Source organism: Phascolarctos cinereus, unplaced genomic scaffold, assembly GCF_003287225.1.
Source record: "Phascolarctos cinereus isolate Bilbo 61053 unplaced genomic scaffold, phaCin_HiC Scaffold_5;HRSCAF=322, whole genome shotgun sequence".
Taxonomy (NCBI): Eukaryota; Metazoa; Chordata; class Mammalia; order Diprotodontia; family Phascolarctidae; genus Phascolarctos; species Phascolarctos cinereus.
In genome coordinates, this window is record NW_027555958.1 from 20,127,634 (window position 1) to 20,154,724 (window position 27,091).

The window sequence follows — 27,091 nt, forward strand, 5'->3', positions numbered from 1 at the left end:
AATGACTGACTGCAAACAGCTACTGAGGTTAGTCAGGGGGAGAAAGAGGCAGCAACTTTTTGCCCAATGCCATGGGGGCTCACAGCTGCCCAGAGTGATTTATTATTTCTAGGGATAAACGAATAAGTAGAACATTCTGACAGCGGCCTTCACTAGAGCAGCAAGTTAGGAACCAAGCCTTGGGGGTCTGGATAGAGAGTATTGAAAACACTTTTCAAGTGTGCCCAGGACAGAGTGGATGTTTAATTTGCACAATTAATAGTGTGAGTTAGTGAGAAAGATTGATTACGAAGAAGGGAGACTGAGAAGATAAGTGAGTACACAGTTTGAGTTGTGCGAGCATCATCCAGACTGCAGCCAGGCGCCCGGTCTGAAATTAGGGCATGCCGATCCCCAAACAGTAAGCAGTGATGACATGGATCTACATCTGACCGGCCCAGTTCTGAGCCCCCAATACTCAGCCCAAAGACACAAGTGGACCTTGAGCCAGGGAATGAGGCTGGCTGAGTGCCACAGTGAGGAGAGTCAAAATGGTGGGTGACAAATTCAAAATCCAAAATGATATCTACAGGCTCAGTGGGCCAAAAATAAGGCAGATCTCATGGAGATAAAGATAAATATTCTCCACATAGATCCAAATAAATTAACTGCATACGTACAGAACAGTAGAGTCAACAGTTCATGTGAAAACTATCTGAGGGCCTTCAATGACAGCCAGCTCCATGTGAGTCAACAGAGGAACACAGCAGCCAAAAATGATAGAGGTCCAGAACGAGGGTAGTGACAGCCTCATTTTCATCGAGGTATCGACAGACTGGAGCACACCCACAGAAGGGAACTGGGATAGTCAGGGAAGCGAGACCCAGGCTGTATGAGGACCAGCTGAAGGACTAGCCTGGAGAAGAGAAGCCTTGGGAGCAACCTAGCATTTGTCTTCACTCATCTGAAGAGCTGCCTGTGGAAAATGGATCAGACTTGCTCCACTTGTCCCTTGAGCGCAGAACTAAGAGGAATGGGTAGAAGTTGTAGCTTGGGCACAAGAAAGGGAGAAACTTCCAAATAACCAGATTGTGTGATTCTGACTCAAGTATCTGAAGAGCTGCCAAGGGAGAGGAGGGACTGGTTTGTTTGGTCCTGGGACAGGCATGCGCACGCGCGTGTGCACGCACATGCACACACACACACACACACACTCCCTTCTCTTCCCCTCACCCAGCTACCACCTCAGCTCATGTCCTCACTTCCTACTCCCCCGGATCATGGCATTAGTATTTTCATTGATGAGTCTCCAAGTACCAAGCCAACCTCCACACAGCTGTCAACATTATGTCTTCAAAGGAAGGTTTAACCACGTCATCCCTACCCCCCAACCTCATTCAGTAATCCCACCTAGGACCAAGTATAGACTTCTCTGCATACACTGTTTGAGGACCACCAGCCTTGCTGAGCAGGAAGAGGCTCATTGCCGGGTTTGCCATAGGGCGATGAATCTTTTGGGTAAGGTAACTCTTGAAGAGTAGAACTTGTGACGGTTGGTGGAGCGGCTACCCACCCCATGAAACCATGGATGCCACTGATGTCAAAGAAACGTAATTGTGATCAATGGGAGGGAGAGGAAAGGAGGTGAGTGCAGGAGACAGTATGCTGTGTCTACGTGGGCCTCGTTTGCTGGGTGGTGAGGGTTAGAAATGGAATCGATCAGCGCTCTCCGTTTGCTCTGTAACGTCTGGTGTGCAACATGTAAGACGTGTGTGTTGTGTGTGTGCTAGGATTGCTGTAACACGGAGGTGTGTTACGTGATGTGTATAGCATGTATGCTGTGTGTAAGTGTTGGAGGTGTGAACGCAGTAAGGGATACGTGTGCCGTCTGTCTGCCAAGCATGGTCTCCATCCCCTGCGAGGCCTTTCCTGATCCCCTAGATGCTAGGGCCTCCCCCCTCCAAAAACCAACAACAATTACCTTGTGTCTGGTACATATTTACAATGTGTGACCCTAGGCAAGTCCCAGCCTCTCAGCACTCCAGGCAGCTTCTGATCTGTGTCCTACCTAGAAAGAAAACCGCAAGTCAGTCCCCATCTTTATATTTGGTAAATGTTTATACACATATGTCCGTCGAACCTGGGTTCAAAATTCAGGTCCTGTCCCTTATATAGGATGTGCTCATATATTCTGATAGAATATAAACAATTTAGGGGCAGGAACCAGTTCACTTTTACGTGTGTGTCTCCAACACCTGGCACACAGCAGGTGCTGAGTCCGTCTTCGTTTGGCGCGCCTAAGCGTGGGCATGCGCACAGGAAGTTTTCAGGGTTGGATTTTTATGTGGGCTGTGTATGTTTACGGTGTGGTGTGTGTTCCCTTCGTGGGGCTCTGTGGACAGAGCCCTGGGCCTGGAGTTAGACAGCCAGAGCTCAGATCTGGCCTCGGACGTGGACTAGTTAGTTGTGTGACTCTGAGCGAGTCCCTTGATCCTGTTTGCCTCAGTTTCCTCATCTGTGAAATGGAGCCTCACAGACTTGTTGTGTCAAAGGAGACAATAATCGTAAAGCACTCAGCACACTGCCCGGCCCATAGCAAGCACTACACAAACGGTAGCTGTTGTCGTCGTCCTGACGTGTGACTTCTTTTGTGTGTGTGACGTGTGCTCCCTGCGTCGGTAAAGTCTGATGTGTGTGATGGGGAGGCCTGGCTGTCGGTGTGAGATCTGTTTGGGGTCTGTGTCTGCTGTGCATCCGTGTCTGTTGTGTGTGCGTTCTAATACACAGTTATTACACGCGTGATGTGCCGTGTGTGATGGGATGTATGTGTATGGGAGCGTGAGCGTGGGGTGCTGTATATACGGTGTGTGTGGTATGTGTGCCTCGTGTATGTGCGGTGAGTGTGTGACGTGTTACATGGTGTGTGTATGATGTGTGTGCCGTGTGGCATGTGTGAGCTAAGCGTGTATATTGCATGTAGTGTGTGGTGAGTGTAGTATGATGTGGTGAGCATGGCGTGTGTGTTCAGTGTGGTGTGTGAGGACTGCATATGTGTACGTGTGGTGACTGTGCGAGGTATATGGTGTAAGAGCATAATAGCGTGTGTGAGCATAAGTATGGTGTATAGAGTACGTATGTGGGTGGTGTGTATGATGGAGTGAGTGTGGGCTGTGTTGTCTGAACGCGCTGAGTGTGGTGTCTGTGGGCGGGTGAGTGTGTGTGTGCGCGCGCGCGCGCGCGCGTTTAAGGTTGAGCGCTAGGAGCGGGGGTGGGGAACGCCAGACAGAGACTGGGTGGCCAGGGGGTCCGTGTGCGCGTGCGCGGAGCTTGGTGGGCTCTAAGGTGTGGAGCTCCTACCCCCTGGAAGGGGCCGCCCTTCTCCGGTGCAAACGAGGCGCTCCTCCGCGGCCCCCGCGCAGTTGCCTAGCAACGGGTCGGCGCCTGGCCCGTCACCGTTCGCCGCCAGTACAGGGGTGGGGGCCGGGCGTCGGCAGGAGTCGCGCACGCCGTGACGCTCCGCGCCGGCGCGGTGCACGCTGGGATATTTAAGCCCTCCCCGCGGCGCGGAGCCGCGATGTCTCCGGCTGCGGCGGCTGCGGCGGCGGCGGCGGCGGCGGCGGCCGGGGCTGGGGCCGGGATCAGGACCGGGACCGGCACCGAGCGGAACGAGCGGCGGCGGCGGGCCGCGGCGTCCGGGAGCTCCCGGAGCCCCTGGGTGCGGGGCCGGCCGGGCGGCGCGGCGACGCTGCTGGGCCTGTCGCTGCTGGGCCTCGTGCTGTACCTGGTGCCGGCGGCGGCGGCGCTGGCCTGGCTGGGCGTGGGGGCCGCCGCGGCCTGGTGGGGCCTGAGCCCCCGGGAGCCGGCCCGGGGTCCGCGCTGCAACCCGCCGCTTTCCTCCGCCTCCCAGGCACGGGCCCGCCGCCTACCGCCGCCCGCCAAGGCCGCGGTCAACGGGGCCCCGCTGCAGCCGCCGTCCCGGGGCCCCGGGCCCGCCGGGCAGCCGCTGCTCATGGGCGGTTACTTAGGCAAGCCGGGCCCGCCGGAACCCCCGCGGCGGGAGCGGCAGCCCCAGGCGCCCTCGCCGCAGCTGCTGAGCCCGGCCGCAGGCTCCAGCTCAGGTAAGGCCAGGCCTCGGGGTCCCGTCCGGAAAGGGGGGCTGGGACCGGGGTTTCCCCCAGAGAGGACCCTTCCTGGCCTGCCCCTGGACCCTGGGAGCCCTCCCCGAAGCGTCGCCCCATAGCCTGGGGGGGCGGCTGCGAGAGAGACCCCAGCTCACGAAGGCGGGGCAGATCCCTGGCGGGGGCTGGGGGTCCCACCTCTGGGAAGCGGGAGGGCAGATTCGAACTCAGGGCTCCACTCTCATCCCCCACCACACACGCCGCCTGCCCCCCATGTAGCGAGAGGTTCAAGGGCGTTGATGGGGGCTTGTCTACGGCCGATGTGAGCCTTAGAGAAGGATGTCCGGGGGGAGCAGAGGCTTCAGACTGGGGGGACGCTTCGTAGTCAGGATCAGTGTGCTTGGTAAGGCCCAGATCAGGCGTCGTGTGTCCCCTGTAATATACGGTGGGGCTCCCCATTTAGGGAGCGGGCAGGTGGTGGCGGTGGGAAGGATGAAGGACTTCCCTCAGCTTACAGTCACTCTGGTCTCCCCAGTTTGGGAGGGAAGGACAGGGATGCCAAAGGGATAAAGCTATCTCTTCCTAGAACCCCACCCCCCACTGCTAATTCATTCTATGGCATCTCTGCTTCCCAGTGTCTAGAGCAGGGGTGGGGAACCAGCAGCCTCAAGGCCACAAGTGGCCTTTAGACCAAGTCCAATTTTTACAGAACAAATCCTTTTATTAAGGGGATTTGTTCATCGAGGTTTGGATTCAGTCAAAGGGCCGCACCCCAGGACACAGAGGGCCACATGTGGCCTCGATGCTGCAGGTTCCCCACCCCTGGTCTAGAGCAAGAAAAAAATAAATCATGAGCCACTGAAAATAACTCTTAACCTTTTTTTTTTAAAGTTAACTCTTGTTGAGATCATTATCTTCTTACCTTGTGACTTAACACATGAATTCTTGAAAATTTATTAGAGTTTTACAAAGAGAAATGATAAGTATGAAAACAGGTATTGATACTGTAAAATAGCCTAACTTATACACACACACACACACACACACACACACACACACACACACACAGAGTTTGGTTTTTAAATTCTTATTTTCCAGAAGAGATATAAAAAAAAACATGTTAAAAAGAGGTTTGTGAATGAAGTTAGTTCTGAAATGCTACGGGCATGGTCCTTGGTAACTTTCTGAAATTTGAATTTAAGAGGCTTTACTAACAGCTACATTCTTTCCCTATCCCACAGTAGCGCCACAGATCTTTTGTTTCTCTCAGACTGTGACAGATGTCAGGCTGCTGTCGCACTCCACCATGAAGTTGTGACTCCACAGCTCAGCCTCCTTGAGGGTTGGTGTCTTTGTTGATTGCTGCCTTTGGTATAACGGCACATTTCCCCTGCTCTGTCCAGGGACCACCTGACTCCTCCAAACCGATTCTCATTAGCTCCACGGAGAAGATATCCAATTCAGCAGGCCCAGTACTCCGCACTGGGGACGCTTCCCACAGTGTGTTGGGAAGGCCACCAGAGGAAAAACGTACTCTCTGCCCGAAACTCCCACATGGTGTCAAGCCCTGTGACCGTGAGAATTGCTCGCCCAGATCTACCCCGTTCCCCGTGAGTATGCGTTTTATGACTTGATGTTTTTCAGAGGGGAAACTCACTTTGTATTCCTGGCAGAAGTGACCAAAAAACATGTCAGTAGAGAAAGGATAACAGCCTTGATCCAAAGATCCCAAAGCATCCTTCATAGGATGGAAAGAACACCAGCTTTTTGTGAGTCAGAGGACCCAGCTTGGAGCCCTGCCTCTGCCACTTAGTACATATGGGACCTTGTCTCATAATTTTACTGATCTCGCTTTCCTTTTCTCCCAGTTGAGGTGGATAGAGTAAGAACAGACAGCGTCTGAGGACCTCTCTAGCTCTAGAGCTATGATCGTTTTTTCATTTGGCCTCGAGGGCATCATTAATTGCCAGTGGCTGTTCTGTGAATGGACAGATGATAGGTATCTCTGCTTCTGTATAACCAGGGGGAGGACTTTGGAGACTTCTCAGTAGATTGTGATGATCTCTGTCTACACGGAGTAACAGTATTGGTCTCTCAGTGGCACTGGACTTCCTCTTCCCATTGCAGCCTGGAGCAGGTTGTGAATTCAGCCATGCCCTCACCATCCAGTAATGCCCCAGACCCGTGTGCAAAGGAAACTGTGATGAACGCACTCAAAGAGAGCCGGAAAAGGGTGGTGGAGGAGGATGATCAGATATTCTGTGATGCCCAGGAAAACAAGCGAAGGTAACAGCCTGGTGGGACCAAGCAGCTGGTTCTCGTGGGGTCCTGAGAGCTGGCTCCTCTTAATGAGGCTTAATTACTCCTTGATTGCAGCCTTCCCTTAAGGGTGGCACGCAGTAACACAAGCCTTAAGCCTTCCGTGAGATGGCATGAGAAAGGAGTTTTTCTATAACTTGCTGCTTTCCCCAAAGTACCGAGAATTATAACGCCAACGACCCTGAAGCGTTTTATTGGCAGTGTGCACGTTCTTCATCCCCTGGCCCTTGAATTTTATCCTAAGAAGAGCTGACTGTGGCGAGGCCATCTCTCGGTGCCCAAAGTAACACAGGAGGATTAGCGTGTGCTCAAGTAGTCACATAGTGGGTACGAGCCTCGGCAAAGAACGCTGAACCTGAAAGAACCGTCAGAGGCAGCGTGAGTCATTCTTGAGTTTGTGTGATAAGGTCTTGGAAGTGAAGAAGATTCCTGCCCGTGTGCAGAGCACGGGTGGGAGTGAGGAGCAGACGTACCAGAGCTCAGCCAGCTTCTCCAAGGAGTCCTTTCAGGTTCCCTGCTTTCCCCTCTTGGCCTTGCCAAGATAGCGTGTCCCAGACAGCACAAAGCCAGGCGTTTGACACTATCCCGGTGTGTCATCCAGGAGCCTGCCTGCAGCTGTGGCTTGTCTGCAGCGAGTGGTCATTCACAGCACCATAATTTAGAGTAGGTTTGGACAGGTAGGACAGGAATGAGGAAGTCCTTCCCAGTGAGGTTTCCAGGCTGCTTCTGTTGGCACATGAGCCTGGGCTCCCTGCACACTGGCCAGCTCGCAGCTCAGTTGCCTCTTGTGTGCATCTTTTCTAGAAGGGGAGCTCAGGGCTGTGCGGTCAGTGCCATGTTGGAGGGAGGGGCCTGGGGGAAGTTTGGCTTTGTGTTTTGTGGAGACAGCCACGTTCTGCCCTTAGGGACTGAAGTGAAGCAGGCGGGATCAAGCGTCTTTGGGATCCCCAGTTCTCTGTCCTTGGTTGAGCCTTTATAAATGCAGAGCTGGATTCAGTTTTATTCTGATAAGAACAGCAGTCACAGAAATGAGCGCCTTGGATGAGATCTCCACGCTGCTTGCCAGGTGTTCAAGAAACTCAGCTTCCCAACTGAGAATGAAGTAAATGTTTCTTGATGGTGTTGTAAAGGTCCTGAAGTCACGGCAATATTGTCGATGCCATCTTCCCAGTCTGCCCTCTATGCCACCGCCCCCCCCCAAAAAAAATCCGTTTCACTGTGGATTGTTTGTCATTGCAGGCGCCACGACAGTAGTGGCAGTGGACACTCAGCATTTGAACCCCTGGTCGCAAATGGAGCCCCGGCATCTCTGGTTCCCAAGTAAGTAATAGTTCCCTTAATAGAACGTTTAGCAAAGAGGTAAACAGCCTGTGTCTAAGTGCTTCTGCCCAGGCCTGCCCTCGTTAAGAACATCACACCTAATGAGTGACCCAGTAACTGTTACTCTTGGCTTATCGTGTTGGTTCAGCCTTAAGCAGGGTTAAAGTTCAGATACTGAGATCTTCCTCATGTTCCCAGTTTGTTTTCATAACTGCCTAGCTGAACTGTTACCAGTTACATTCACATAACTCCTCCTGGGTTACATGAAGAAAGAAACCATGGCCAAGTTAGATGTAGCCCTGAGAAATCTGTGTTCCTTCCATTAGGCCTGGATCTCTGAAGAGAAGCCTCACTTCACAGTGCACAGAGGACGGCTCGAATAAGAGATCTCGAACCTCTTCCACCAGCTCTCTGCCCAGCACCTCCCCGGGGGGCATCCCCAGCTCCATCCGCAATGCCATCACCAGCTCCTATAGCTCCACGAGGGGTTTCTCACAGGTACTGCCTTGAGGGTGATAGATCACTTGTGGGGTTGAGGTTGGTGACAAGAATGGCAACTGTCTTAATGCATCTGCTCCATGCTGTTCAGCTTCTGGGGTGCTGAAAGATGAGTCTGTCCCTTCTATGAACTCCTGATTTCAGAACTGAGAGACCAAGAAATTGTTCATAGGGGAAAGGTTTTCTCTACGGTCCAGTGTGGGGACATATAATTAGAGTCTTGTTCTAGAAAGCGGCACAGGTGACTTAGTTTCCCATTAATCTCAAAAAGCAAAAGGACTAGTAGAAGGTAAATATGAGTGGCTTATCTTGTTACTCAGATTTAATTATTGGAGTGGTCTTTTGAAGTAGTTTAGAGTGTAATCTCCCTGTCACAATGACCCTGAAAATAGACCAGGCATGAAATGCATCCCTGGACTTGAGTGATCTTCGACCTTTTCTGGCTTATTAATTCTATTCCACTATCACTCTGTTTAATTTCCAAGCCCCTAGGAAGCTGTCTGGATAGGCCCAGTCAGTGAACCCTAACCCTAAGCCAGATCTCACCTGGGGAGGGCAGTCTGGGAGGACCCTGCAAAACACCACCTCTGTGGCTCACAGAAATTCCCATTAGAATCCTAGGCAGGTTAGTTTTTCAAAACCATCCCCTTTGTTAGCTTCTGTCCACTCTCAAGTCTCTGTCCCAGTCACCAACGTACTACACCAGTCTGCCTCCTCCTCTTCCTCTTTCCCTCTCCTCCTGCTCCATTACTCATGGAGTGTTTCTAATTTCTCTATCCTTGGTGTCTAGTCTAAGTAAATTTGAGCACATCCTTGAGTGTTTTCTCAAAAGTTTCTTGTCCCTCCTTGCATTAACTTGAAAAGGCGGCTTTCTTCTGAGGAAACAAATCCTTTCTAACACTCTCCACTAGAAACCATTCCATTTTTCCCTGACTCTTAATTCACAGGGCTGGGGAGAAGAGCTGGCCCATTCAGGCTTCCATTGCTGCTTCTAGACTGTTCTGCCACCATCTCTTACTTTATTTTTTCTTCCAAGTTCCCCTTGCTCAGTGACCTCAGCATCTGATGTGAAGTTTTCCTCCTCCATCTCAATCCCCAGAATAATACATGGCAATAATAATGGTAATTCACACATAGAGCCCCTTTCCCGCTTACTGAAGCCCGTTTCCTCGGGACAGCTGTGAAAGATTGGGGAGGAGGGGGAGTACTTTTATCCTCATTTTCAGAATTTGAGAGGTGGGGGAAGGACCTGAGCAGTCATTTAATTGAAATCACACAGACAGGAATCCTCATTGTAACATACTCAGTATTGGTCCTCTAGTGGTCATCCATTAAGATGTTTAGGGAGAATGAAGCAAAAGGGAATCCTTTCATAATGAGACTGATCTTTGAAAGGAAATTTAAAAAAAGATAATGAATGGTAAATAGTCCCACTGATTGTAGGTGACAGACAGCTCTTTTTTGCTCTAAGTAGTGATTTGCAAATGGTCTTAATTGTAGCTTTTTCTGACTTAGACTGAGAGGCTGAGGAAGACTAGGAAACGTTTTAGTTCTGCAGAAGTCCTAATTAAGCAAATTGCTATTTTCATTTAGCCTTAAAATACCAATGTTCTTTCCCACCTCCTTCTCAACTTGATGACTTCCTAAAATGTATGTTGGAGCATCATTATCAATGATGAAACCCTGCTAAGCGGATGTGTATTTGGTGGTGGGATGCTATTTCTTAAAAGATTTGACTTTTTCTAAACCCACGCCAGTGTCACAACCTTGAAACCAAGACATTTGGTGTCTTACCTTAGAATCATCTCTCAACATCCTGTTTTGTTTTGTTTTGGGGTTAAACAATGGGGTTAAGTGACTTGCCCAGAGTCACACAGCTCTTACGTGTTATATATCTGAGGCTGGATTTGAACTCACCTCCTCCTGAATCCAGGGCCGGTGCTCTATCCACTGCACCACCTAGCTGCCCCAATGTCCTGTTTTTAAAAAGCAAAAAATAAATAATTTTGACAGCACTAATCTTCGTGGATTTTTTTGGAGGCCAAACCTACTCCCAAGAACATCCTCCTTGACTCAATTATAATTACGCTACATAAAAAACAATGTAGTGAGGAGACATTTATTCCATAACATCCCTTTTCTAGCAGCAGTCTCAGTAGCCTACCTTTTTCCTGTTAGGGAATTTTTCATAAGATATTTTGGGGGTGAGAGTTGAGTAGGATGCTTTTGAAAGTTTGAGATGAGGTAATAGTCAGCAGCAGTTGTGTGATTACACAGATATACATGTAAGGGAAATGTCTGTATGTTTAATCACTTTCCACACTAATGTCACTTGACTTTCAAAATAACCTTGTGATGTAGTGGCATGGTATATAATCTTATAAATTAGGTTGCTCTTAAGCATCACTTTATTCCTCTCCACAACATAAGTGCTTGAATTTGAAATTTAAAAAAAAATGATAGGTTCATTGTTCGCATGTGGTCAGGCACTGGCTGTTTTGTAGGCCTTCTGTTCTAACCTGCACCTAATCAAGGAAAACCCTCCACAGCCTCCCTGACAAGTGGTCAGCAAGCTTTTTCTTGAAGACCTCTACTAAAGGGACACTCACCACGTCCATCTCTGTCAAGAATTGGGTAGCATGTTCCATCATGAAGTCATTCAGAACGTGGTTGGTCCTGACACTGACCAGAGTTCCTCAGTCTTACAGTATTGTTACCATCGTATAACTTGTTCTCCTGATGCTGCTTACTTTCCTCTGCATCCGTTCATACAGGTCCTCCAGGTTTCTCTGAAACAAACCCCATCATCATTTTTTACACACAGTAGCATTCCACCACCCTCATAGACATGACTTGTTCAGTCATTCCCCGGTTAATAGGCATCCCCTCAGTTTCCAGTTCTTTGCCATCACAAACATTGCTGCTGTAAAAAGTTTTGTGTGTCCTTAGCGTTTGTTTTGCCTAGAACTGATCTGCCCTCCCTCTAATTTGCCCTTCTCCCTCTTGCTTCCTTGTGGAGTGAAATTCACCTCTGTGGCCAGTGTACAGGTACAGTGCTCTTCCCTCTTTTGAGAGTGAGGTTCAGGGGTCACCCAGTGCCCACCTCCCTTCTTTGTGTAGACTTGCGTACCCTGCTTATGAGAGATGATTTTCCCTAACATTCTTTCTCTTTGCTTCCTAGTGTATCCCTCTTCCGCTTCCTTTCCTTTTTTCTCTCAAAATCATCAAAATGTAATAGGATCATTCCTAGGCCTTTGACAAACTATGGACTTTCGCCCTCCTCCTGTTTTTTATGGCTCCGCCGATGAAGAATGGTTTGTACATTTTTAAAGATGATAAAACTTTATTTAGAAATATAAAATCCATTCTTAGCATGTGAGTCACAGTTTGCAGACCTCTGCTGTAACTGGATTCTCTTTGTGGCCCCTGGTGACAGGCTTCTGAGGGGACACAGGTGTCCTCTCCCATATTAGAATGTAAACAGTTTGCCCTTGTTTAGCCCCTTATGATTATTCGTTCGTGTTTACTCTTTTACATTTCTCTTCACGCCTGGGTTTGCACTTCACTGTTTCTGAGCAGCTCTGGCATTTTGATTAGGCGTTCTTGGAAGTCTGTTTCCTTAGAGTTCCATTTTTTTCCCCTCCAGGATTATACTCAGTTCTTCTAGGTAGGTGATCCTTGCTTATGAGCCTAGATCCTTTGCCTTCTAGAATACCACGTTCCTGGCTGGTAGCTGCTGCAGTGTTTTTTCTTTGACCTGGAAGCTCTGGCTTTGGGCTACGCCATTCATGAGAGTTTTCATCATGGGGCTTCTTTCCCGATGTGATCATAGGATTCTCCCTGTTTCCACTCTGTCCTCTGGTCCTAAGAAATCTGGGCAGTTTTCTTATAATATTTGGAATAGTTTCCCTAGGCTCTTTGTCTGGTCGTGGCTTCCAGGCAGTCCAGTGGTTCTTAAGATTTTTCCTCCTAGATTTGTTGTGCTGGTCAGTTGCTTTTGCTTGGAGGTTTCTTTTTTCCTATTTTTTCAGTCTTTTGACTTTGGTTTAACATTTCTTGCTTCATGGAGTCTTGGCTTCTTTGTGGTCCATTCTAATTTTGGGGAAGTTTGTTGCTTGGGGTAGGTCTTGTACCTCTTGTGCTCAGCTGTTAATTCCCATTCCTGTTCTTTCTCCCGCAGCTCTCGTTTCTTTTCCAGTCTTTCCTCAGCTTGCTGTCATTCTGTTTACACTAACATTTTTAACTTCTTGCTCTGTCTCATTCAGGAAATCTAGTTGGATTTTGCTGTGTTTTTCTTTGAGGTTTGCTTGGAGTCATTCTCTTCCGGGTTTGAATCTTGAAGGTCCCTGGCACTGTAATAGCTGTTTATGCTGGAATTCTTTTTTCTTTGTTGGCTTCCTTATTCTTCCACACTGCCCTTTGGAGGGGCAGATCCTGTGCACTTCTGGAGGAGAGGTCTGTGCCAGTCCAGCTGCTTCTCTAGGTATTGAGTGTTGCATTATTTCAGGATCTCAGGGACAGCTCAGCAACAGGGCAAATTCTCATAGCTGCCTTCCTGGTTGGTCCCAGCTTCAGATGTGGGTTTGGGGCTGAGCAGCAGGTCTGCAGGCTTGCCCTGTTTGTAGTGTCAGTAGACTGTGGCGGGAGTCACCTGGGAAGCTCTGCTCTTTTGAGTGGCAGAGTATAGTCTTCCTTTTGGTCTGGGTTTCCTTCCCAGCTTAATTTACTCTGCAGTTTTTCAGACTGGGCTAGGGGCTAGATCTTGAGACCCTGCTTTGCTCCTGGGATCTGAGCCACATGGCTGCTGCTGCTTCCAAATTCACTTCTTGCTCAGAACAGAGTTCAGGGCCTACATCTGTTGCTTGCCTTGGAACACCATCCCCTCCTCCATCAGCTGTGGACCTGCATCCAGGAGCTCGGTTGTGAGCAGCAGAACTGCCCCCTCTTCCTGCCACCCGTGCAGGTGTAGACTGTACCTCTGCTAGACTCTGGACTCATGGGCTCGGGGCGCACGGCCTCTCCAGGTGCTGTCGCCCCAGGGTCAGCGGGCCTCTCACTGTCTCCCTTTGACTGCCTAGGCTGAAAACAGCCCCGCTAGGATCTGGGTCAGTGTTTTTTCCAGCTCTCTTTGGAGGAGTTTGGGGAAGGGAAGGGAGGAGGTCACTGTACTTCTTCCTGATGCTCTGCCAGCTTGGCCCACCTGCAAACCTTCCACTCCTTGAAGATAGGCCTTTGAACTGTGTTGTTTCTTACCCAGTTTTGCTTTGCATTCAGCCCGAATCTGCCTCTTTGTAACTTGTGCTATCGTTCTCAGCTCTGTCCTCTGTTACTTGTCAACAGGCTTCATGACATCTTCCCCCATGATGTGAACTATAAGTTGCTCTAATTTTGGGAGAATATTAACATTGACTTTGTTTGGATTTCAGTTGTGGAAGAGGAGTGGCCCTAGTACCTCGCCTCTCTCTAGCCCTGCCTCATCTCGCTCCCAGACCCCGGAGAGGCCTATGAAGAAAGCACGGTAACTGCTTGGAGTGAGGCCCATGTGCATGATCCCGAGGGATCTGAGAGTCCTTTTGGGCAAGGGAAGGAAGAACAAAGTGAAAGGTAGTCAGAGTCCCCCCAGAGGTGCAGAGTGGTGAGAGGTCAGGGCCTAGAGAAAGAACTCACAGGCTAAAGTAAATTCTCATGACCCATACCTTTCTGTCCTGGAACAATATCGACAGAATTATCAGGTGCCCAAAACACCAGGTTTAGAGCTGAAAAGTCCCCTTAGAAATCAAGGTCCGCGTTTTTTTATAGAAAACAGGCCTAGCAAGGGGAAGGATCTTGTGGTGGGGAGCAGAGGAGGGGTGCGGGTGAGGGCGCACGCTCTCGTGCTGTCTCCTTCCTCTTCCTCTGCCCACAGACCTGATGGCATGGGGGCGGTGTGATGCACTAGACCTGGCTGGGAGTCCAGATTCTTGGACTGGTGTGACCTGAACTCTGTGAACCTCAGGTTCCTCATGTAAAATGTGGGGGTGATGAATTCTAGTGCCTCGCAGGGCGGTTGTGTGTGTCAGGTGCTGAGGAGGCTCTGCAGAGGCAGCTGTTGGGTTCTGAATAATGGTCACGCCGGTGTCGAGGATGAATGGGCCGGGAGGGCAGCAGACCCTCCGTCAGGAGGCAGACTGGGGTCTGGTGCATTCAATGCCAGCTGTGTCCCTTCTGTAAGACAGGGTAAACGCTTCATATTGGCTTCTCCTTATCTCCTTTTTTCCGGTCTAAGTGCTAAGTTAAGATGTTTGCCCAGAGTGAAGCATTTCCTGTGGCCACTTATGATAAGAATTTAAAATAGAATGTTGAATGAGTAAGTTTGGCAGCTAGCAGGGGACGAAGATCTGTTGGGAACAGTGACCACAGACACATAGGATCATGGCCTTATTCTAGGTTTAGGGATCGTTGGCTCAGTGACATTGCAGCCCAGTGTCTTTATCTTTGTCCAGGAAGTCTTGCGAAGTTTGAGTCTGACTTTTTTTTCCCCCCACAGGGAAGAAGAGTCTCATCAGTCTAGCCGTTTGACCCCCATGACCTCAGACAAGGAATCTCAGGCAGAGAAGGGTCAGTTGGTGAGGGAGGGAGGTTTTTCAGTGGGAGGAGTCAGGAGAGCTCTCAGTACAGCAGGGCACAGGAGCCTAGTTTTGAAGGGGGAAGGGGGACATCAAGCAACTTCTGGCAGCTGTGGTTAATCAAATTAGAACAGGCCTGAGTGTCCACTCCTAGCCTTTGGAGACCTTCCAAGAGGTGTGAAGGATGTGACACCCAGGCTTTGCAAAGGGAAGACCTGGGCAGAGGTACAAAACAGTGCTGCCTGGGGATAGAAGGTGGACTGTGCCCGAGCTATTCCTTTAAACTCCACTGTCTCTCTTTTAGTGACGGATACCCCCACTTGGAAGAAACAGAGCTCCTGGAGCACCCCACCTACCTCTGGGAGCGGGGGGAAGCGCAAACGCAAAGTTCAGTTATTGGCTTCTCGGCGAGGGGACCAGCTCACCCTGGTACAATGTCTTTCGTGGAGTTCCCCTGGCCTTTTCTCCCACAAGCCTCTAGCCTTAGCTATCTATTTTGGTGCTCCTAGAGAAGGCCCAGCCTGGCCTCCGAGACATTCTCTTTTAACCTGTGTACATAGACCAGAAGGGTCTGCACCTCTGTTCTCCAGGTTTCGAGGTCTCCCTAGAACCCCCTTCTCTCAAACATCTTACCCAGGCCAGCAGCCCCCATAGTGCACCAGGGTGTCCTTACTGGTTTCCCCTTCTGATAGGCTTGACTGTCTCTTTGTCTCTGACAGCCTCCACCTCCCCAGCTCGGTTACTCGATCACTGCTGAAGACCTAGACTTGGAAAAGAAGGCTGCATTGCAGTGGTTTAACAAAGTCTTGGAAGAGAAGACAGGTGAGGGACTCAGGTAGCATCCCACACACCCATGAGAAAGAGTTCCCTTCTGAATCTGAAGGTCATTCTTTTCCCAGAGGGAGGGGGACCAGAAACTTCCAGTTGACTTTTGGAATTGAGTCTCATCTGAGATGCTAACCTGGGTTCTTCTTGTCTCGTTTTCCCCTGAAACCTGGAGAGCACTGGATACTAGGCTTCCTTAGCACAGAGAGGACAGCCACTAATGTGTCTCTCTCTCTCTCTCTCTCTCTCTCTCTCTCTCTCTCTCTCTCTCTCTCTCTCTCTCTCTCTCTCTCTCTCTCTCTCTCTCTCTCTCTCTCTCTCTCTCTCCCTCTCTCCCCCTCCCTCCCTCTCTCCCTCTTTCTCTCTTTTTCATTCTCACTCTCACTCATATATATATGAGTTAGGAGATAATAGACTTGGAGAACCCATAACATGGAAGGCCCAGGAATGCTTAGGGGCCCTGTGATTTATAGCCTTTATTTGTTTGGAGCTCTGTGACTTTCACAGGAGACCTGTTTCTAAACATTTTCCTCTCTTGTAGATCCCCCTGCTGTTTCTGTCGCAGAGACCTCCCCCGCCCCTCGACCTCTTTCCTTCACTTTACCATCCCCAGAGACAACTTCTTCCTCACCAGCTGCCCCTCCAGTTTCCAGTGCCAACCCCTTGCTGGACAGTCTGAAGAAGATGCAGAATTCCCCGAGCCCAGCCACCCTCGCAGGTTAGAGAGGACTTGCTGCAGGCTTCTGGGCCTCTCCCTGTTAGGAGGAGCGAGCTGAGGCCCGGCAGAGATGAACCCCAACCATGATAAACCTGCTGTAGTGCTCGGGTCTCTAAACGTGGTCTGATTACTTAGCACGAAAAGCTGGAATCTGGAGCTTTCAGTGCTGCTTTTCCAAGTGTCCTCTGTTCCCAGTGTCCATCTGTCCTGGCTAAATGCATCTGGAGACGAACAGGGTCCAAACGAGGGTACCCCCTTGACGGCTGGGGCCCTGCTTTTGAGGTTTATGCCAGCATGCTGCTTGACTGGGCCCAGGGTCTTTCTCTTTTTGAAGTTCTAGAATAACTGACATTTGTGAGACTGCTCTGGGCAGAGCACATTTTTCTGGGACAGTGGGGTCCTGTCTGCTCCTGACATGTCCCTCTCTTGTCTTTCACAGACCCAGACGGAGCAGCCAGTGCTGGGGCGCCTTCCCCGCTGAAGCCGGCCAGCCCGCCCGCTGCCACAGGGCCCACAGAGCCAGGGCCCCCTGCTGCCGCCTCTTCGTCCTCCAAGCCCATCCCAACCTTCTCCTTGTTGACCTCTTCTGCCACGCTCCCCGTCGCTACCAGCAGCCAGGCCTCCCCAGCGCCTGCATCAGACAGCTCTCCCAAGCCACCCCCCACTGCTGCCTCCAAACCAAGCATTCTCTTTGGGATGCTGAGTACCCCGCCTCTAAGTTCCACAGCTCCCGCTGCTCCCACTCCTGCGGCTGCTTCGGCTCCTCCTCCCACCACTCCCATGTTCAAACCCATTTTTGGGGTTCCCCCTAAAATGGAGAGTGGGGCTTCTTTGCCAGCTGCCCCCTCTGCCACAGCTGCTGTGTCTGGTGGCTCTGTCCTACCCCTAGCCCCCAGCACCTCCACCTCGACCTTTAAGCCCATCTTTGGTAGCATGGGCCCCCCCCAATCTGTGCCCTTGGCCTCAGCTTCCCCTTTCTTAAAGCAGCCCTTTTCCGTAGCCCCCACCACAGCCGTTACCAGCGCCGTCCTGGCACCCCTTTTTAGTGGCCTCCCTGGCGTCCAGCCCACCACGGCTACTGCCACCATGACCACCGCCACAGCCACTTCCAGTGGGACCACTGACTCGGGCTCCAAGCCCACCTTTGGCTTTGGGTTGAGCGGCTTGGCCAGCACCACGGCCAGTGCTCCCGCTACCACTGCAGGCGCTGCCACCACTACCACCCCCTCCCTAGCACAGCCTTTCCTCTTTGGGGCAGCTCCTGCCTCTGGGGCCAGCTTCACCCCGTCCACTAGTTCCATGTTCCAGTTTAACAAACCTGCTGCCACTGTTGCAGCCACCACCTCTGCAGCAGTACCCACCACGACCTTTGGTGCCGCGCACACGGCCCCCAGCAGCACTGCTGGCTTTGCGTTTGGCGGGACCGTCACCACGGCAGCCCTGCCAGCCACCAGCCAAGTGACGCTGACGTTTGGCCCCGCCGCCGCCACCACCTCCACCACTACCACCACCACTGCCGCATTCAGCAACCCCTTCGGTTCCAGCGTCAAGACGATGCCACCCCCACCCTACCCTGGCGCTGCCCCTCAGTCTGCCTTTGGGACTGCTGATGCGCAGCAGCAGCAGGGGACCACCAAAGCGGGCCCCATAACAAGCTTCAGTAGCACGTTCAGCTTTGGGGGCTCGGCAGCCCCGGGCCCCGCCCTCCCCCAGCCCACCTTTGGCAGCGCTGCTCAGCCAGCCTTTGGCGGAGTGAAGCCCCCCACCTCCTTTGGCACCCCTGCCAGCACTCAGCCGGCCTTCAGCAGCGCCAACACAGTTTTCTCTTTTGGCACAACCATCACCTCTAGCTTTGGGGCCACCACGCAGACCACCAGCAGTGGCACCAGCAGCTCCATGTTTAGCAGTATGAGCATGGCCCCCTTCACGTTTGGGAGCTCCACACCTGCGGCCAGCAGCGGGGGCTTTGGGGCCAGCACAGCCGTCCCGGGAACCAGCTCGAGTACTGTGGCATTCAGCTTCGGAGCAAGCCAGAGTGGGGCAGCCAGTGCCACTGCCCCCTTTGGGGGCACCTTGAACCAGAACCCCCTGGGCGCCCCAAGTCAGAGCACACCCTTTGCCTTCAGCGTGGCCAACACCACCGAGAACAAGCCTGTGTTTGGAGGTAAGTTGGGAGGGGGGAGGTCTCTGGTGGCCCTCATTCAGGAAGCAGCCTTTGAGCCCCCTTTGGGGGGACTTTAGAGATTCCCTAGTTCAACCCCCTCCTTTGACGGGGGCCCAGAGACTGGCCAAAGATTGTCCTGAGTCTTGACACGCCAAACCAGGCTAGCCGGGATTTTGGACCTGCTCTCCGATCTCTGCATGTGGCCCTCAGGGTTCTGTCCTGGGTCTGTACCATTGTGGGCTCACCATTGTCTGTGGCCTCAGGGGCGGCCTGCGCCGACCCAGTCACCCATCCCTCCAGTGACTGCCAGGCAGGGCTTGGGAGTGTCACGAAGTTTGTGCCAACAGACTCCATGCAGAGTTTTCAGCTGTCTCCTCTTCCTAGGCACGAGCTCCGTGGGCAGTAGCCTTTCCTTTGGGACGCCAACCACGCCAGCCCAGGGCTTTGTGGGAGCAGGGCCATCTTTCGGTGAGTACCTCTGGCTGAGGGGGGTTGAGAGGGGAGGAGGGGTCCCTAGAGGTTCCTGGCCTCGGTGGGTCCCCCGTCTTCTGCATACCCGCACTTGTCCAGGTGTGGAGCGGGTCGGCCACTTCGCATTGTTTGCAGTTGGGAGGCTCCGATGAGTTCTGGGGAGGGACGTGGGCAACAAGGCACCTTTCTCAAGAGAACCTAGCCTGATGACTGTGTTGGATCCATCCCTAGGACCAGCGACCCCTTCGTTTTCCATCGGTGCTGGATCCAAGACCCCTGGGGCCAGGCAGCGACTGCAGGCCCGGAGACAGCACACCCGAAAGAAATAACCTGCCCTGCCCCCCCCCCCTCGGCTCCTGCTGTGAAGAGCCTCGGCCCTGTCCCTGTTTTTGTACAGCAAGCCCACCCCACCCCACCCCCCACTCCTCTAGCAGCAGCTGCCCTGGCAGTGGCAGGGTGGAAACAAACCCTTTTTACTTGAACAGTTCCACTGCTGAAACTGGAGAAGCTTGTGTACATATCGTCAGCCTTGCCTCGCCTCTCCTGACTTGTCTCCTTGTGTGTGTGTGTGTGTGTGTGTGTGTGTGTGTGTGTGTGTGTGTGTGTGTGTGTGTGTGTGTGTCTGTCTGTCTGTCTGTCTGTCTGTCTGTCTGTCAGCTTGGCCAAGGAGCCCCTTTCCTGCGCTCGGCCTGGCCACGCGGAGGGCTCGGCCTGAGCCTCCCAGCTCTCCTCCTGCTCCACGTGGCCGCAAGGGCAGGTTTCGTGCTGCTTTTGCCTTGGGTCTTGGCTTCTGCTCCTTGGACTTTGTCCCCCCAGAAAGCATTCCTCTTCGTGGTGTTGGTCTGGCTTGGGTTTGCCTTGGGGAAGCCTCCAGGAATTGGGAGAAGTCTCCGTGAAGGCTACTCCTGATGCACCATCCTTTCTTCCCCTGGAGAAAGAGGAAGGCTGTAGCCTCAGTCTTCCCTTTGGGAGCATAGCCCTTAAGACCTCAGAGGTTGCAGTTAGCCAACAGAAGAGGAAAGCACCTTTCCCCAGACCCCCTGCTGGCCAGCAAAGGAGCAGGCCAGACACTGCACCACTGCTCCTGGCTTCTCTCCCTTTCCTCCCCAGTGCCGTTTTTGTTTTCTGGGTTTGTCCATATAAAGCCGTGTCCTGTCAGTGTTGCTCTGTCTGATGCTCATTGAATCGAGTTTGGAGGAAAATCTGATGTGTGTGAGTGGCGGCATGTTGGTAGTGCCGGACTTGGTGTTAAAAGCTTTTTGGGGTCCAGGAGTTTCCCACAGAAACCAGACCCACTCAATTGGATGTGGAATGTGGCCGTGAGAGGCTGCACGTGCTGAATGACTCCTGAATTTTCAAACAGTGTTTTGACTTGAAGGGATGGCAGCCCAGGAAGGAATAAGGCCCAAGGGACAGGGTGCTGTGAATGTAAGCAGATAAGACTCCCCACCTTGCTTTGGGCTCCCCTACACACATACACACATCTTTGTGATCTCACAGTAGGGCAGGGTATCCCTAAATTAGTGGGTAATCTTATTTTACTGCCGGGTTGCATGCTTTTTTTGGGTTTGGGGGAAAAGGGAGGGTAAGGAAGGTCACCGTGGAGGAGCCCCGCCTCAGTAAGGAAAACCCTGGGTAAGGTAGCTTCCTTCTGGTTCCTTTGAGCCAAGAAGGAAAGCCCCGTTACACAATAGGTGAGCTCCACACCCACCTTCCAGATACCACTTGTTAATGATTAGGGCTGTCCTCTGAATACCAACTCGGCCCAGAGCCCCCTCTCCCTGGCCCAGGAGCCTTGCTGCTCTGCCATCACTTTTGGGAAAAGTGTGAATGTGTGTGGGTGATTTGCCTAAGTCTAAATTTAAGAAAAAGAAAAAAAAGAAATATTTAAGCATTTTTTTAACAAAATAAAATTTATTTTTATATTTAAGCTAAATTGCCTTTTGAATTCCTTCAAGCTTGGTTCATTGAGGCTGTGAAAGTACAAAGCTGTTGTCCAGAAATTAGATGAGCAGTGAAAGCTGGGGGAGGAGGGAGCCTGATGTTGCCTGGGGGAGGAAGGGCTCACTCAGACTCCCTTTTCACCCAGGGAATCATTCTGTAAAATGTACTTATTTCTTTTATAATAATGTGATGTATGTGAATGTGGCTAGGGCGAGGTTCCCCCCCTGTGATAGCAGCTCTGGTGGTTGTAGTTTTGGAGGTGGGAGAGGGGCATCGGAAGGTCTCTAGAGCTCCATCTTAAGCCTGTGTCTCAGCCACTGCTCAGTCCACGAGGACCCTGGGGAAAGCGGAATCAGGTCAAACCAGCCTTTCCACGGCAGTGGTGGCAGCAACAAGCCTGCTAGTTACCAGAACAGCCCAGAGATCTGCCCACGCCCACCCAACTCAGCCTCGGCCCCGTGCAGTACATGCACAAGACCGAACAGGAACAGCAGACAAAGCTTTCCTTAAGACGCTGTTCCTGTTGAGTCTGGTGGGAATTTAGTGTGAATGTGCAATTTTTTTTTCCTTGCTTCTTATAATGTCATTGATTTTAAAAATAAACAAAACTGTGATCTCCAGTGGACCCAGCCTGTCTTTTTTTTCCCATGGGAGGTAAGGGCAGACTTGGACTTTGCACACAGAAATAAAGGACTGCTCCGTCTCCCTGCCTTAGGAAGCGGAGCAGTGAGAAGTGCCCCTTGAGGCTCAGGCAAGAACTGATCCCAAGAAGCTAACTGCCTGCTGCTCCCAGATGCCAAGGAGACCCAGCCCAGGGCAGAGGAGGGAGGAGCACAGTCCACGTTCACGTAGTTGATGCGTTTTGCCGGCATCGTTTCTTCTTCTTGGGAGCCACGCTGGGCACGGCTTTTCCAGCCAGCAGCTGTGGTTCTGGACTTGAGCTAGAGGGAGAAGAGAAAATCAGACCTAGACAGAGCACTCTAACTCTTCAGCCATGAGAGCCAAACACTCACCTTTGCCCATCTGCCCGTTCCAGTACAGCGACAAAGAAGCCTCCCGTGAGCGTGGCTTCCGGAGATGCCCGGATACAGTGTTCTGCACCTGGGAAGGTGCCAAGACCTCTCTGGGGCCACAGAGGTAACGCATGCACAAGCCTGGGAGAAGGGGTAGAGATCAGAGACACCGCAGCACACCTACCCCACCCCTAAAGGGAGGCCACGCCACACAGCAGGCTCCGTCCTAGAATACCTAAAGGCGCCCCCGTCCTGCTCCAGGATATCTTGGACCACATCCTCATTCTCCTCCCGGCACACGGAACAGGTCGAATAGACGACGCGCTGCAGGGCCGGGAAGGAGAGTGCATGGCTCAGGGCACGGCGCTGGAACCCGGCCAGAGCGTGTAAGCGCTCCTGACTGGGGGTACCTGCACCAGGCTCCTCTAGCTGCCTCGACGCCATGCCTGGGGGAAGAGAGATGCATTTATCAAGCGTCTGTGCTTGGGACTAGCCATCCCAAGCCTCCAAGAGCTAGAAGAAACAACCTGTCCACAAATAAGTAAAAACAAAGTAGTTGTTTTGGGTTGGGTTGGGTTTTGTTTTTTGGTGAGGCAGCCGGGGCTCAATGACTTGTCTAGGGTCAGACAGCTAGTCAGGTGTCTGAGGCCAGATTTGAACTCTGGTCCTCCTGACTGCAGGCCAATACTCTATCCACTGTGCCAATACAAAGTAAGTTCTTGCAGAAGGTGGCACCTGAGCTGAGCTCTACACATAACTAGAGATTCCAGAAGCTGGAGCTTCCAGGGATGGGCCTTTCTGGCCCCTAGGGGCAGCCTGTATAAAGCCACAGAATAGAATCAGGCAACAGCAGGGAAGCCATCAATAGGAAATCCCATGTCAGAGCCATAAGTCAGGACAAACTAAGCCTCCTGAGACTCCCCAGAACCCCTCAGCATCACCTTTACCCATCTGTTCAGAGAGTTCCCTGAGGTTCTCCCCATCTCACCAGAACCACTGCAAGAAGGGTCCAGCAAGATGTACTGGACCCGGCAGTACCGTGGGTCAGAGGGAGATACAGACAGAAAGTCCTCATTGGCTATCTCACAGCAAGAGACTCCAGCCCTGGTCAGCAGTGTGGCCATGGTGGCCAGCCGCCCAGCATCCAGGTCAAAAGCAAAGATCTTCCTAGAGAAGAAATCAGTGAGTGAGCTCCCCAAGCACAAAGCACTTGGCGGGGAGAGGGTGGGCACACAGGACATGAAGAGAAAATGCAACTTCCTGCCAACAGGGAGCAGCTTGTAGTCTGGCTGGGGAAGGAGGGAAGACAGGGCACAAATCAATGAAACCACCAGAAAACCCTCAGGGAAAGGTTCTTTCTAAAGGAGCCTAAGGGATCAGAAGAGACTTGACGCTTACTAGCTCTGTGTGTGAGACCATTTCAGCTGAGCCTCAGTTTCCTCATCCTGTCACCAGCTATCCCCTCAACCTCACAATCCTCACCCTACAACTAGAAGGAATCCTCAAAGTCACCTGGTCCAACCCCTCACTCGACAGAGAAGATCCAGGCCCAGAGAGATGAGGTACCTTCTCCAACCTCACAAAGCCAAAATGTATGCAGCGAGATTTGAACTCATGCCTTCTTGACTCTGGGTCCAATGTCCCTTTCACTAGAACATGACACCTCTCAAATGAGGCATAAAGAAAGGCAAAGGCATTAACAATGCCTGGATTCCTATCCCTGGAATTTCCCATCCAACATCCTGCCATTTGGACCCCCACAAATGAGGGGTGCAAACCCAAAAGTCCCTAGCTCCGAATGAGGTTTTTAAAGGAAACTGTCACCCAGGGCACCATCAATCTCTATTCACCAGATTTCCTTCCCTGTCAGGAGACAGTCTAGACTGGATGCCACACGATTCTCCCCACCCCGACCCCTTCCCTCCTGCCTCACCCTTGGTTTTTCAGCAGAGCAGCGAGGTGGCTCGTCTTATTGCCTGGGGCAGCACACGCATCAATGACATGGGAGCCAGGTGGAGGGGCAAGCAGCATTGCTGGGAGGCAGCTCGCCTGGCAGGGGCAAGACATCAGAACTGAGTGAACCGCCCCCCACCCAGGGCCTCTTCTCCCCATCTGTCCCCCACCCCCCTTCAGCACGGCCCTTCCTCCTGACCTTGTCTTGCAGGATGAGATGGCCAGCCTGGTACAGCGGGTGCTTATGGAGGTCAGTGCCCGAAGAGAATACAAGTAGCTCAGGAAGCAGTGAGTCTAGGAAAAAAAGTTTCCCCTCTAAGGCCCGTAGCTCGTCCAGTCTGTCAGGGAAGAGAAGGAAGAAGGCAGCCTGAGAACAGGCTAGAGACCACCCCCCCCCCATCCAACTGCCCAGGAACCAGGAGGCTGCTCTCACCCAGAAGCACGGCCCTGGTAGGAGTAGCCCTCACGCTTCAAGTAATCAATGGTGTCGTCGAGGTTGGTCTTGAGCGTGTTCACTCGCACAAAGCGAGGGAGCTGCAACTCTGCAGACAAAGGGAGAGGCACTGAGACTCCCCTCCACGGCCTTCCCAGCCACTCCCCAGGGCTCCCACTCACCCTGCACGGCCCCAGGAGTCGACTCCAGGAGGTCTTCATTGCGGCTCACACAACGCTTCACCTTGAGCCGGGCAAACTCGGCCTGCAGCCTCGCCTTGTGCCGGGACAGCACAGGCTTCCATCGGCCTCCACCCCGTAAGCCCCGGCCCAGCAGCAGCTCATACACCAGGACCTGAGAAGGGACTGACGGTCTGAGCTGAGCCACCCCGGCATCACACCCAACCACCTTCAACCTGGGGCTAATCTCATCTGTAAGATGGAGGAACTGGACCAGAGGGCCTCAGAGGGCCCTTCTGGGTCTACATCCATGACTCTCTGACCTCTTCTAATGAGCCAGGCTCCAGAGGGTAAGTCGAGTCAAGAACCATTTACTGGACATCTAAGAAGAGCCTCTGGCAGCATCTGTAATCCACTCTTTCTACTCAATAACTGTTTGCTGAGCACCTACTACATGTCAGGCACTATAGGAGAGCCCTGAGGAGACAAAGACAAAATGAAACTGTCTCTGCCCTCAGAGAGCTTCATTCTATCTGCGAAGCAGCATGTCTGTGAACACAGTCATAATAAATACAAGGTAATTTAGGGGTGAAGGCGTTAATTAGGGTGGGAGGGAGATCAGGTGGGGTTCCCTGTGGGAGAGCTTGAGTTCTGGGTCCTCTGGCCCCAAAACTATTGATCCAGAGACTTTCCAGGTAAGCTATGGATCCCACATTCATCCCTTCCCGGACTAACAAGAACATGACTTTGGGTGGGTATGTGAAAAAGTCTCCCTTAAAATAAGAAATATAGGAAATGGGGTACAGAAGTCTGTCCTGCCCTATAGGAAAACAGAAGGGGAAGGAGATAAGAGAAGGGGAGAGAGATAGAAGAGAGGACAGACTAGGGGAAGGGATATTCAGCATGCATGACATCTTGGGGTGGGGAGAGATGGGGTGAAAATTTGGAACTCAAAAACTTGTGGAAGTGAATGTTGAAAACTAAAAATAAATAAATTTATATTAAAAAAAGAAAAAAAAAGAAAAAAAAAGCCTCCCTTAACAGCCTCCTTTGGGTAGGGCGTGGGGTCCGGGCTCGGTGCCGACCTAACCCTCTCCACGCCCTTCTCTCCCAGAAGCCTCACCTTGGCAAGGTGGGGCTTCAGCTTCTTCTCCGCCTCTAGGAGCCGGGCGCTGCCGATCACCGCGTCCAGCACGGCCGAATAGCGCTGCGTCTCGCAGACCAGAGCGTACAGCTGCCGGACGTTCTGGGGCCCAGGTGCGTGGTGGAGACGCGGGCATCAGGCGCACGCCCCCCCCTGACCTGGACACCCCGTCCCTGACCCCCGGACGCCCGGCCCCCGACCCCGGGCACTCCACCCCCGGCCTCTGACACCCGGACATCCGACCTGCACACCTCGTCCCCGACCCTCGGACATCCCACCCCGGAGACCCCGTCCCTGACCTCCGGACACCCTGCCCCCGACCCCGGACACCCAAGCCCCCGGCCTTGGACACCCCCAGCCCCGGACGACCGGCCCAAGGCTGACCACACTCCGGTCCTGCTCCCTCGCCGCAGTACCTGGAAGCGGCTGCCATAGACCAGGCTCTTGAGGGAGCCCTGGTGCGCCTCTAGCCCCGAGAGCACGGCGGCCGCAGCCCCGTACAGCGCCATGAGCCTCCTCCGACTCCTGGCTCCAGTTCCGGCCCCGCGGCGCCCCACGTGGCTGCCCCAACCACTGCGCAGGCGCGCCACGCCGTCTCGTCCGGATTTGGCCCGCCGGCCTGTGGCTCCGCCCCCTTCTGGTCAATTCCACCCCCGCTCCTCATTGGCCAAGCATTTCCTGGCACCGCCCTCGCATCCTTAGAGTAGCTGGGTCAGAGCTTTAGAGGCGGAATCGTTCTTAGGAGTTAGCCTTCGTTTTACGACAAAGCTGGAGCGCGTAAATAGAGAAGTGTTTCACTTAAGGTGACACAAGTAGCGTCTGTGGCGTGTTTTGAACCCAGACCTTCCTAACTCCAAATTGCAAGCAAGGCAGCGAGCATTTATTAAGTGCCAGCTGTGTGCCAGGCTCTGTGCTAAGCTCTGGAAATCCAAAGGCAAAACCAGTGCCTACCCTCAAGGTACAAACCCGTACTATGAACCCGATATAGGCATTTCTTCTGTATATAGCTTGCTTTGTATAAGTGTTGGCTCTCCTATTAGAGTGTAAGCTCCTTCAGGGCAAGGGCTGTCTTTTGCCTCTCTTTGTATCCCCAGGGCTTAGCACCGTACCTGGCATATAGTAGGTCCTTATTAGATGATTGATTACCCTATACCAAGATGAAGTCAAAGTGGGTACGGGATTTAGGTATAAAACTGATACTATAAGCAAAGTAAGTTTACCTGTCAGATCGATGGAGAAGGGAAGAATTTATGACCAAACAACAGATACGAGAACATAATGAAATGCAAAATGGATAATTTTGATTACATTAAATTGAAAAGTTTTTGCACAAACAAAGCCAGTGCATCCAAGATTAGGAGAGAAGCAGAAAACTGGGAATTTTTACAACCAGTGTCTCTGATAAAGG

General features: G+C 52.2%; 2 protein-coding genes across 4 annotated transcripts; one reads left to right on the forward strand and one right to left on the reverse strand.

Moving 5' to 3' along the window:
* Nucleotides 1-3,667: 3,667 nt before the first annotated feature.
* POM121C (POM121 transmembrane nucleoporin C) lies at nucleotides 3,668-21,581 on the forward strand. Of its 2 annotated transcripts, none has more exons than XM_021005629.2 (13): nucleotides 3,668-4,097; nucleotides 5,501-5,707; nucleotides 6,225-6,383; nucleotides 7,656-7,736; nucleotides 8,063-8,234; nucleotides 13,661-13,752; nucleotides 14,761-14,831; nucleotides 15,144-15,268; nucleotides 15,559-15,661; nucleotides 16,206-16,382; nucleotides 16,822-18,546; nucleotides 18,931-19,014; nucleotides 19,249-21,581. In XM_021005629.2, the coding sequence occupies exons 2-13, from the start codon at nucleotides 5,652-5,654 to the stop codon at nucleotides 19,344-19,346; spliced, it is 2,943 nt and encodes a 980-aa protein (XP_020861288.1). In that variant the 5' UTR covers nucleotides 3,668-4,097; nucleotides 5,501-5,651; the 3' UTR covers nucleotides 19,347-21,581. The 2 variants fall into 2 exon arrangements, with proteins under 2 accessions (XP_020861288.1, XP_020861289.1); XM_021005630.2 differs by lacking the exon at nucleotides 3,668-4,097 and adding an exon at nucleotides 5,966-6,096 and having other exon boundaries at nucleotides 5,617-5,707.
* Nucleotides 20,912-26,248, reverse strand: NSUN5 (NOP2/Sun RNA methyltransferase 5). Of its 2 annotated transcripts, none has more exons than XM_021005631.2 (10): nucleotides 26,100-26,247; nucleotides 25,663-25,785; nucleotides 24,543-24,714; nucleotides 24,361-24,469; nucleotides 24,127-24,265; nucleotides 23,908-24,023; nucleotides 22,963-23,141; nucleotides 22,210-22,420; nucleotides 21,975-22,115; nucleotides 20,912-21,902 (listed from the first exon to the last, which is right to left on the reverse strand). In XM_021005631.2, exons 1-10 carry the CDS (start codon nucleotides 26,190-26,192, stop codon nucleotides 21,806-21,808), a joined length of 1,380 nt encoding a protein of 459 aa, XP_020861290.1. In that variant the 5' UTR covers nucleotides 26,193-26,247; the 3' UTR covers nucleotides 20,912-21,805. The 2 variants fall into 2 exon arrangements, with proteins under 2 accessions (XP_020861290.1, XP_078010833.1); XM_078154707.1 differs by having other exon boundaries at nucleotides 21,888-21,927; nucleotides 26,100-26,248.
* Nucleotides 26,249-27,091: the final 843 nt, after the last annotated feature.

Coding starts and splice junctions, on each gene's coding strand:
- POM121C (XM_021005630.2), top strand. CDS start 6,023: ATGATCGTTTTTTCATTTGGCCTCGAGGGCATCATTAATTGCCAGTGG. Junction 13,753..14,760: donor AGGCCTATGAAGAAAGCACG/GTAACTGCTTGG, acceptor TTCCCCCCACAG/GGAAGAAGAGTCTCATCAGT. Junction 16,383..16,821: donor GAGCCCAGCCACCCTCGCAG/GTTAGAGAGGAC, acceptor TGTCTTTCACAG/ACCCAGACGGAGCAGCCAGT.
- NSUN5 (XM_021005631.2), bottom strand. CDS start 26,192: ATGGCGCTGTACGGGGCTGCGGCCGCCGTGCTCTCGGGGCTAGAGGCG. Junction 25,786..26,099: donor TCTATGGCAGCCGCTTCCAG/GTACTGCGGCGA, acceptor CCTGGGCCCCAG/AACGTCCGGCAGCTGTACGC. Junction 23,142..23,907: donor GCTCTGCTGAAAAACCAAGG/GTGAGGCAGGAG, acceptor TTTCTTCTCTAG/GAAGATCTTTGCTTTTGACC.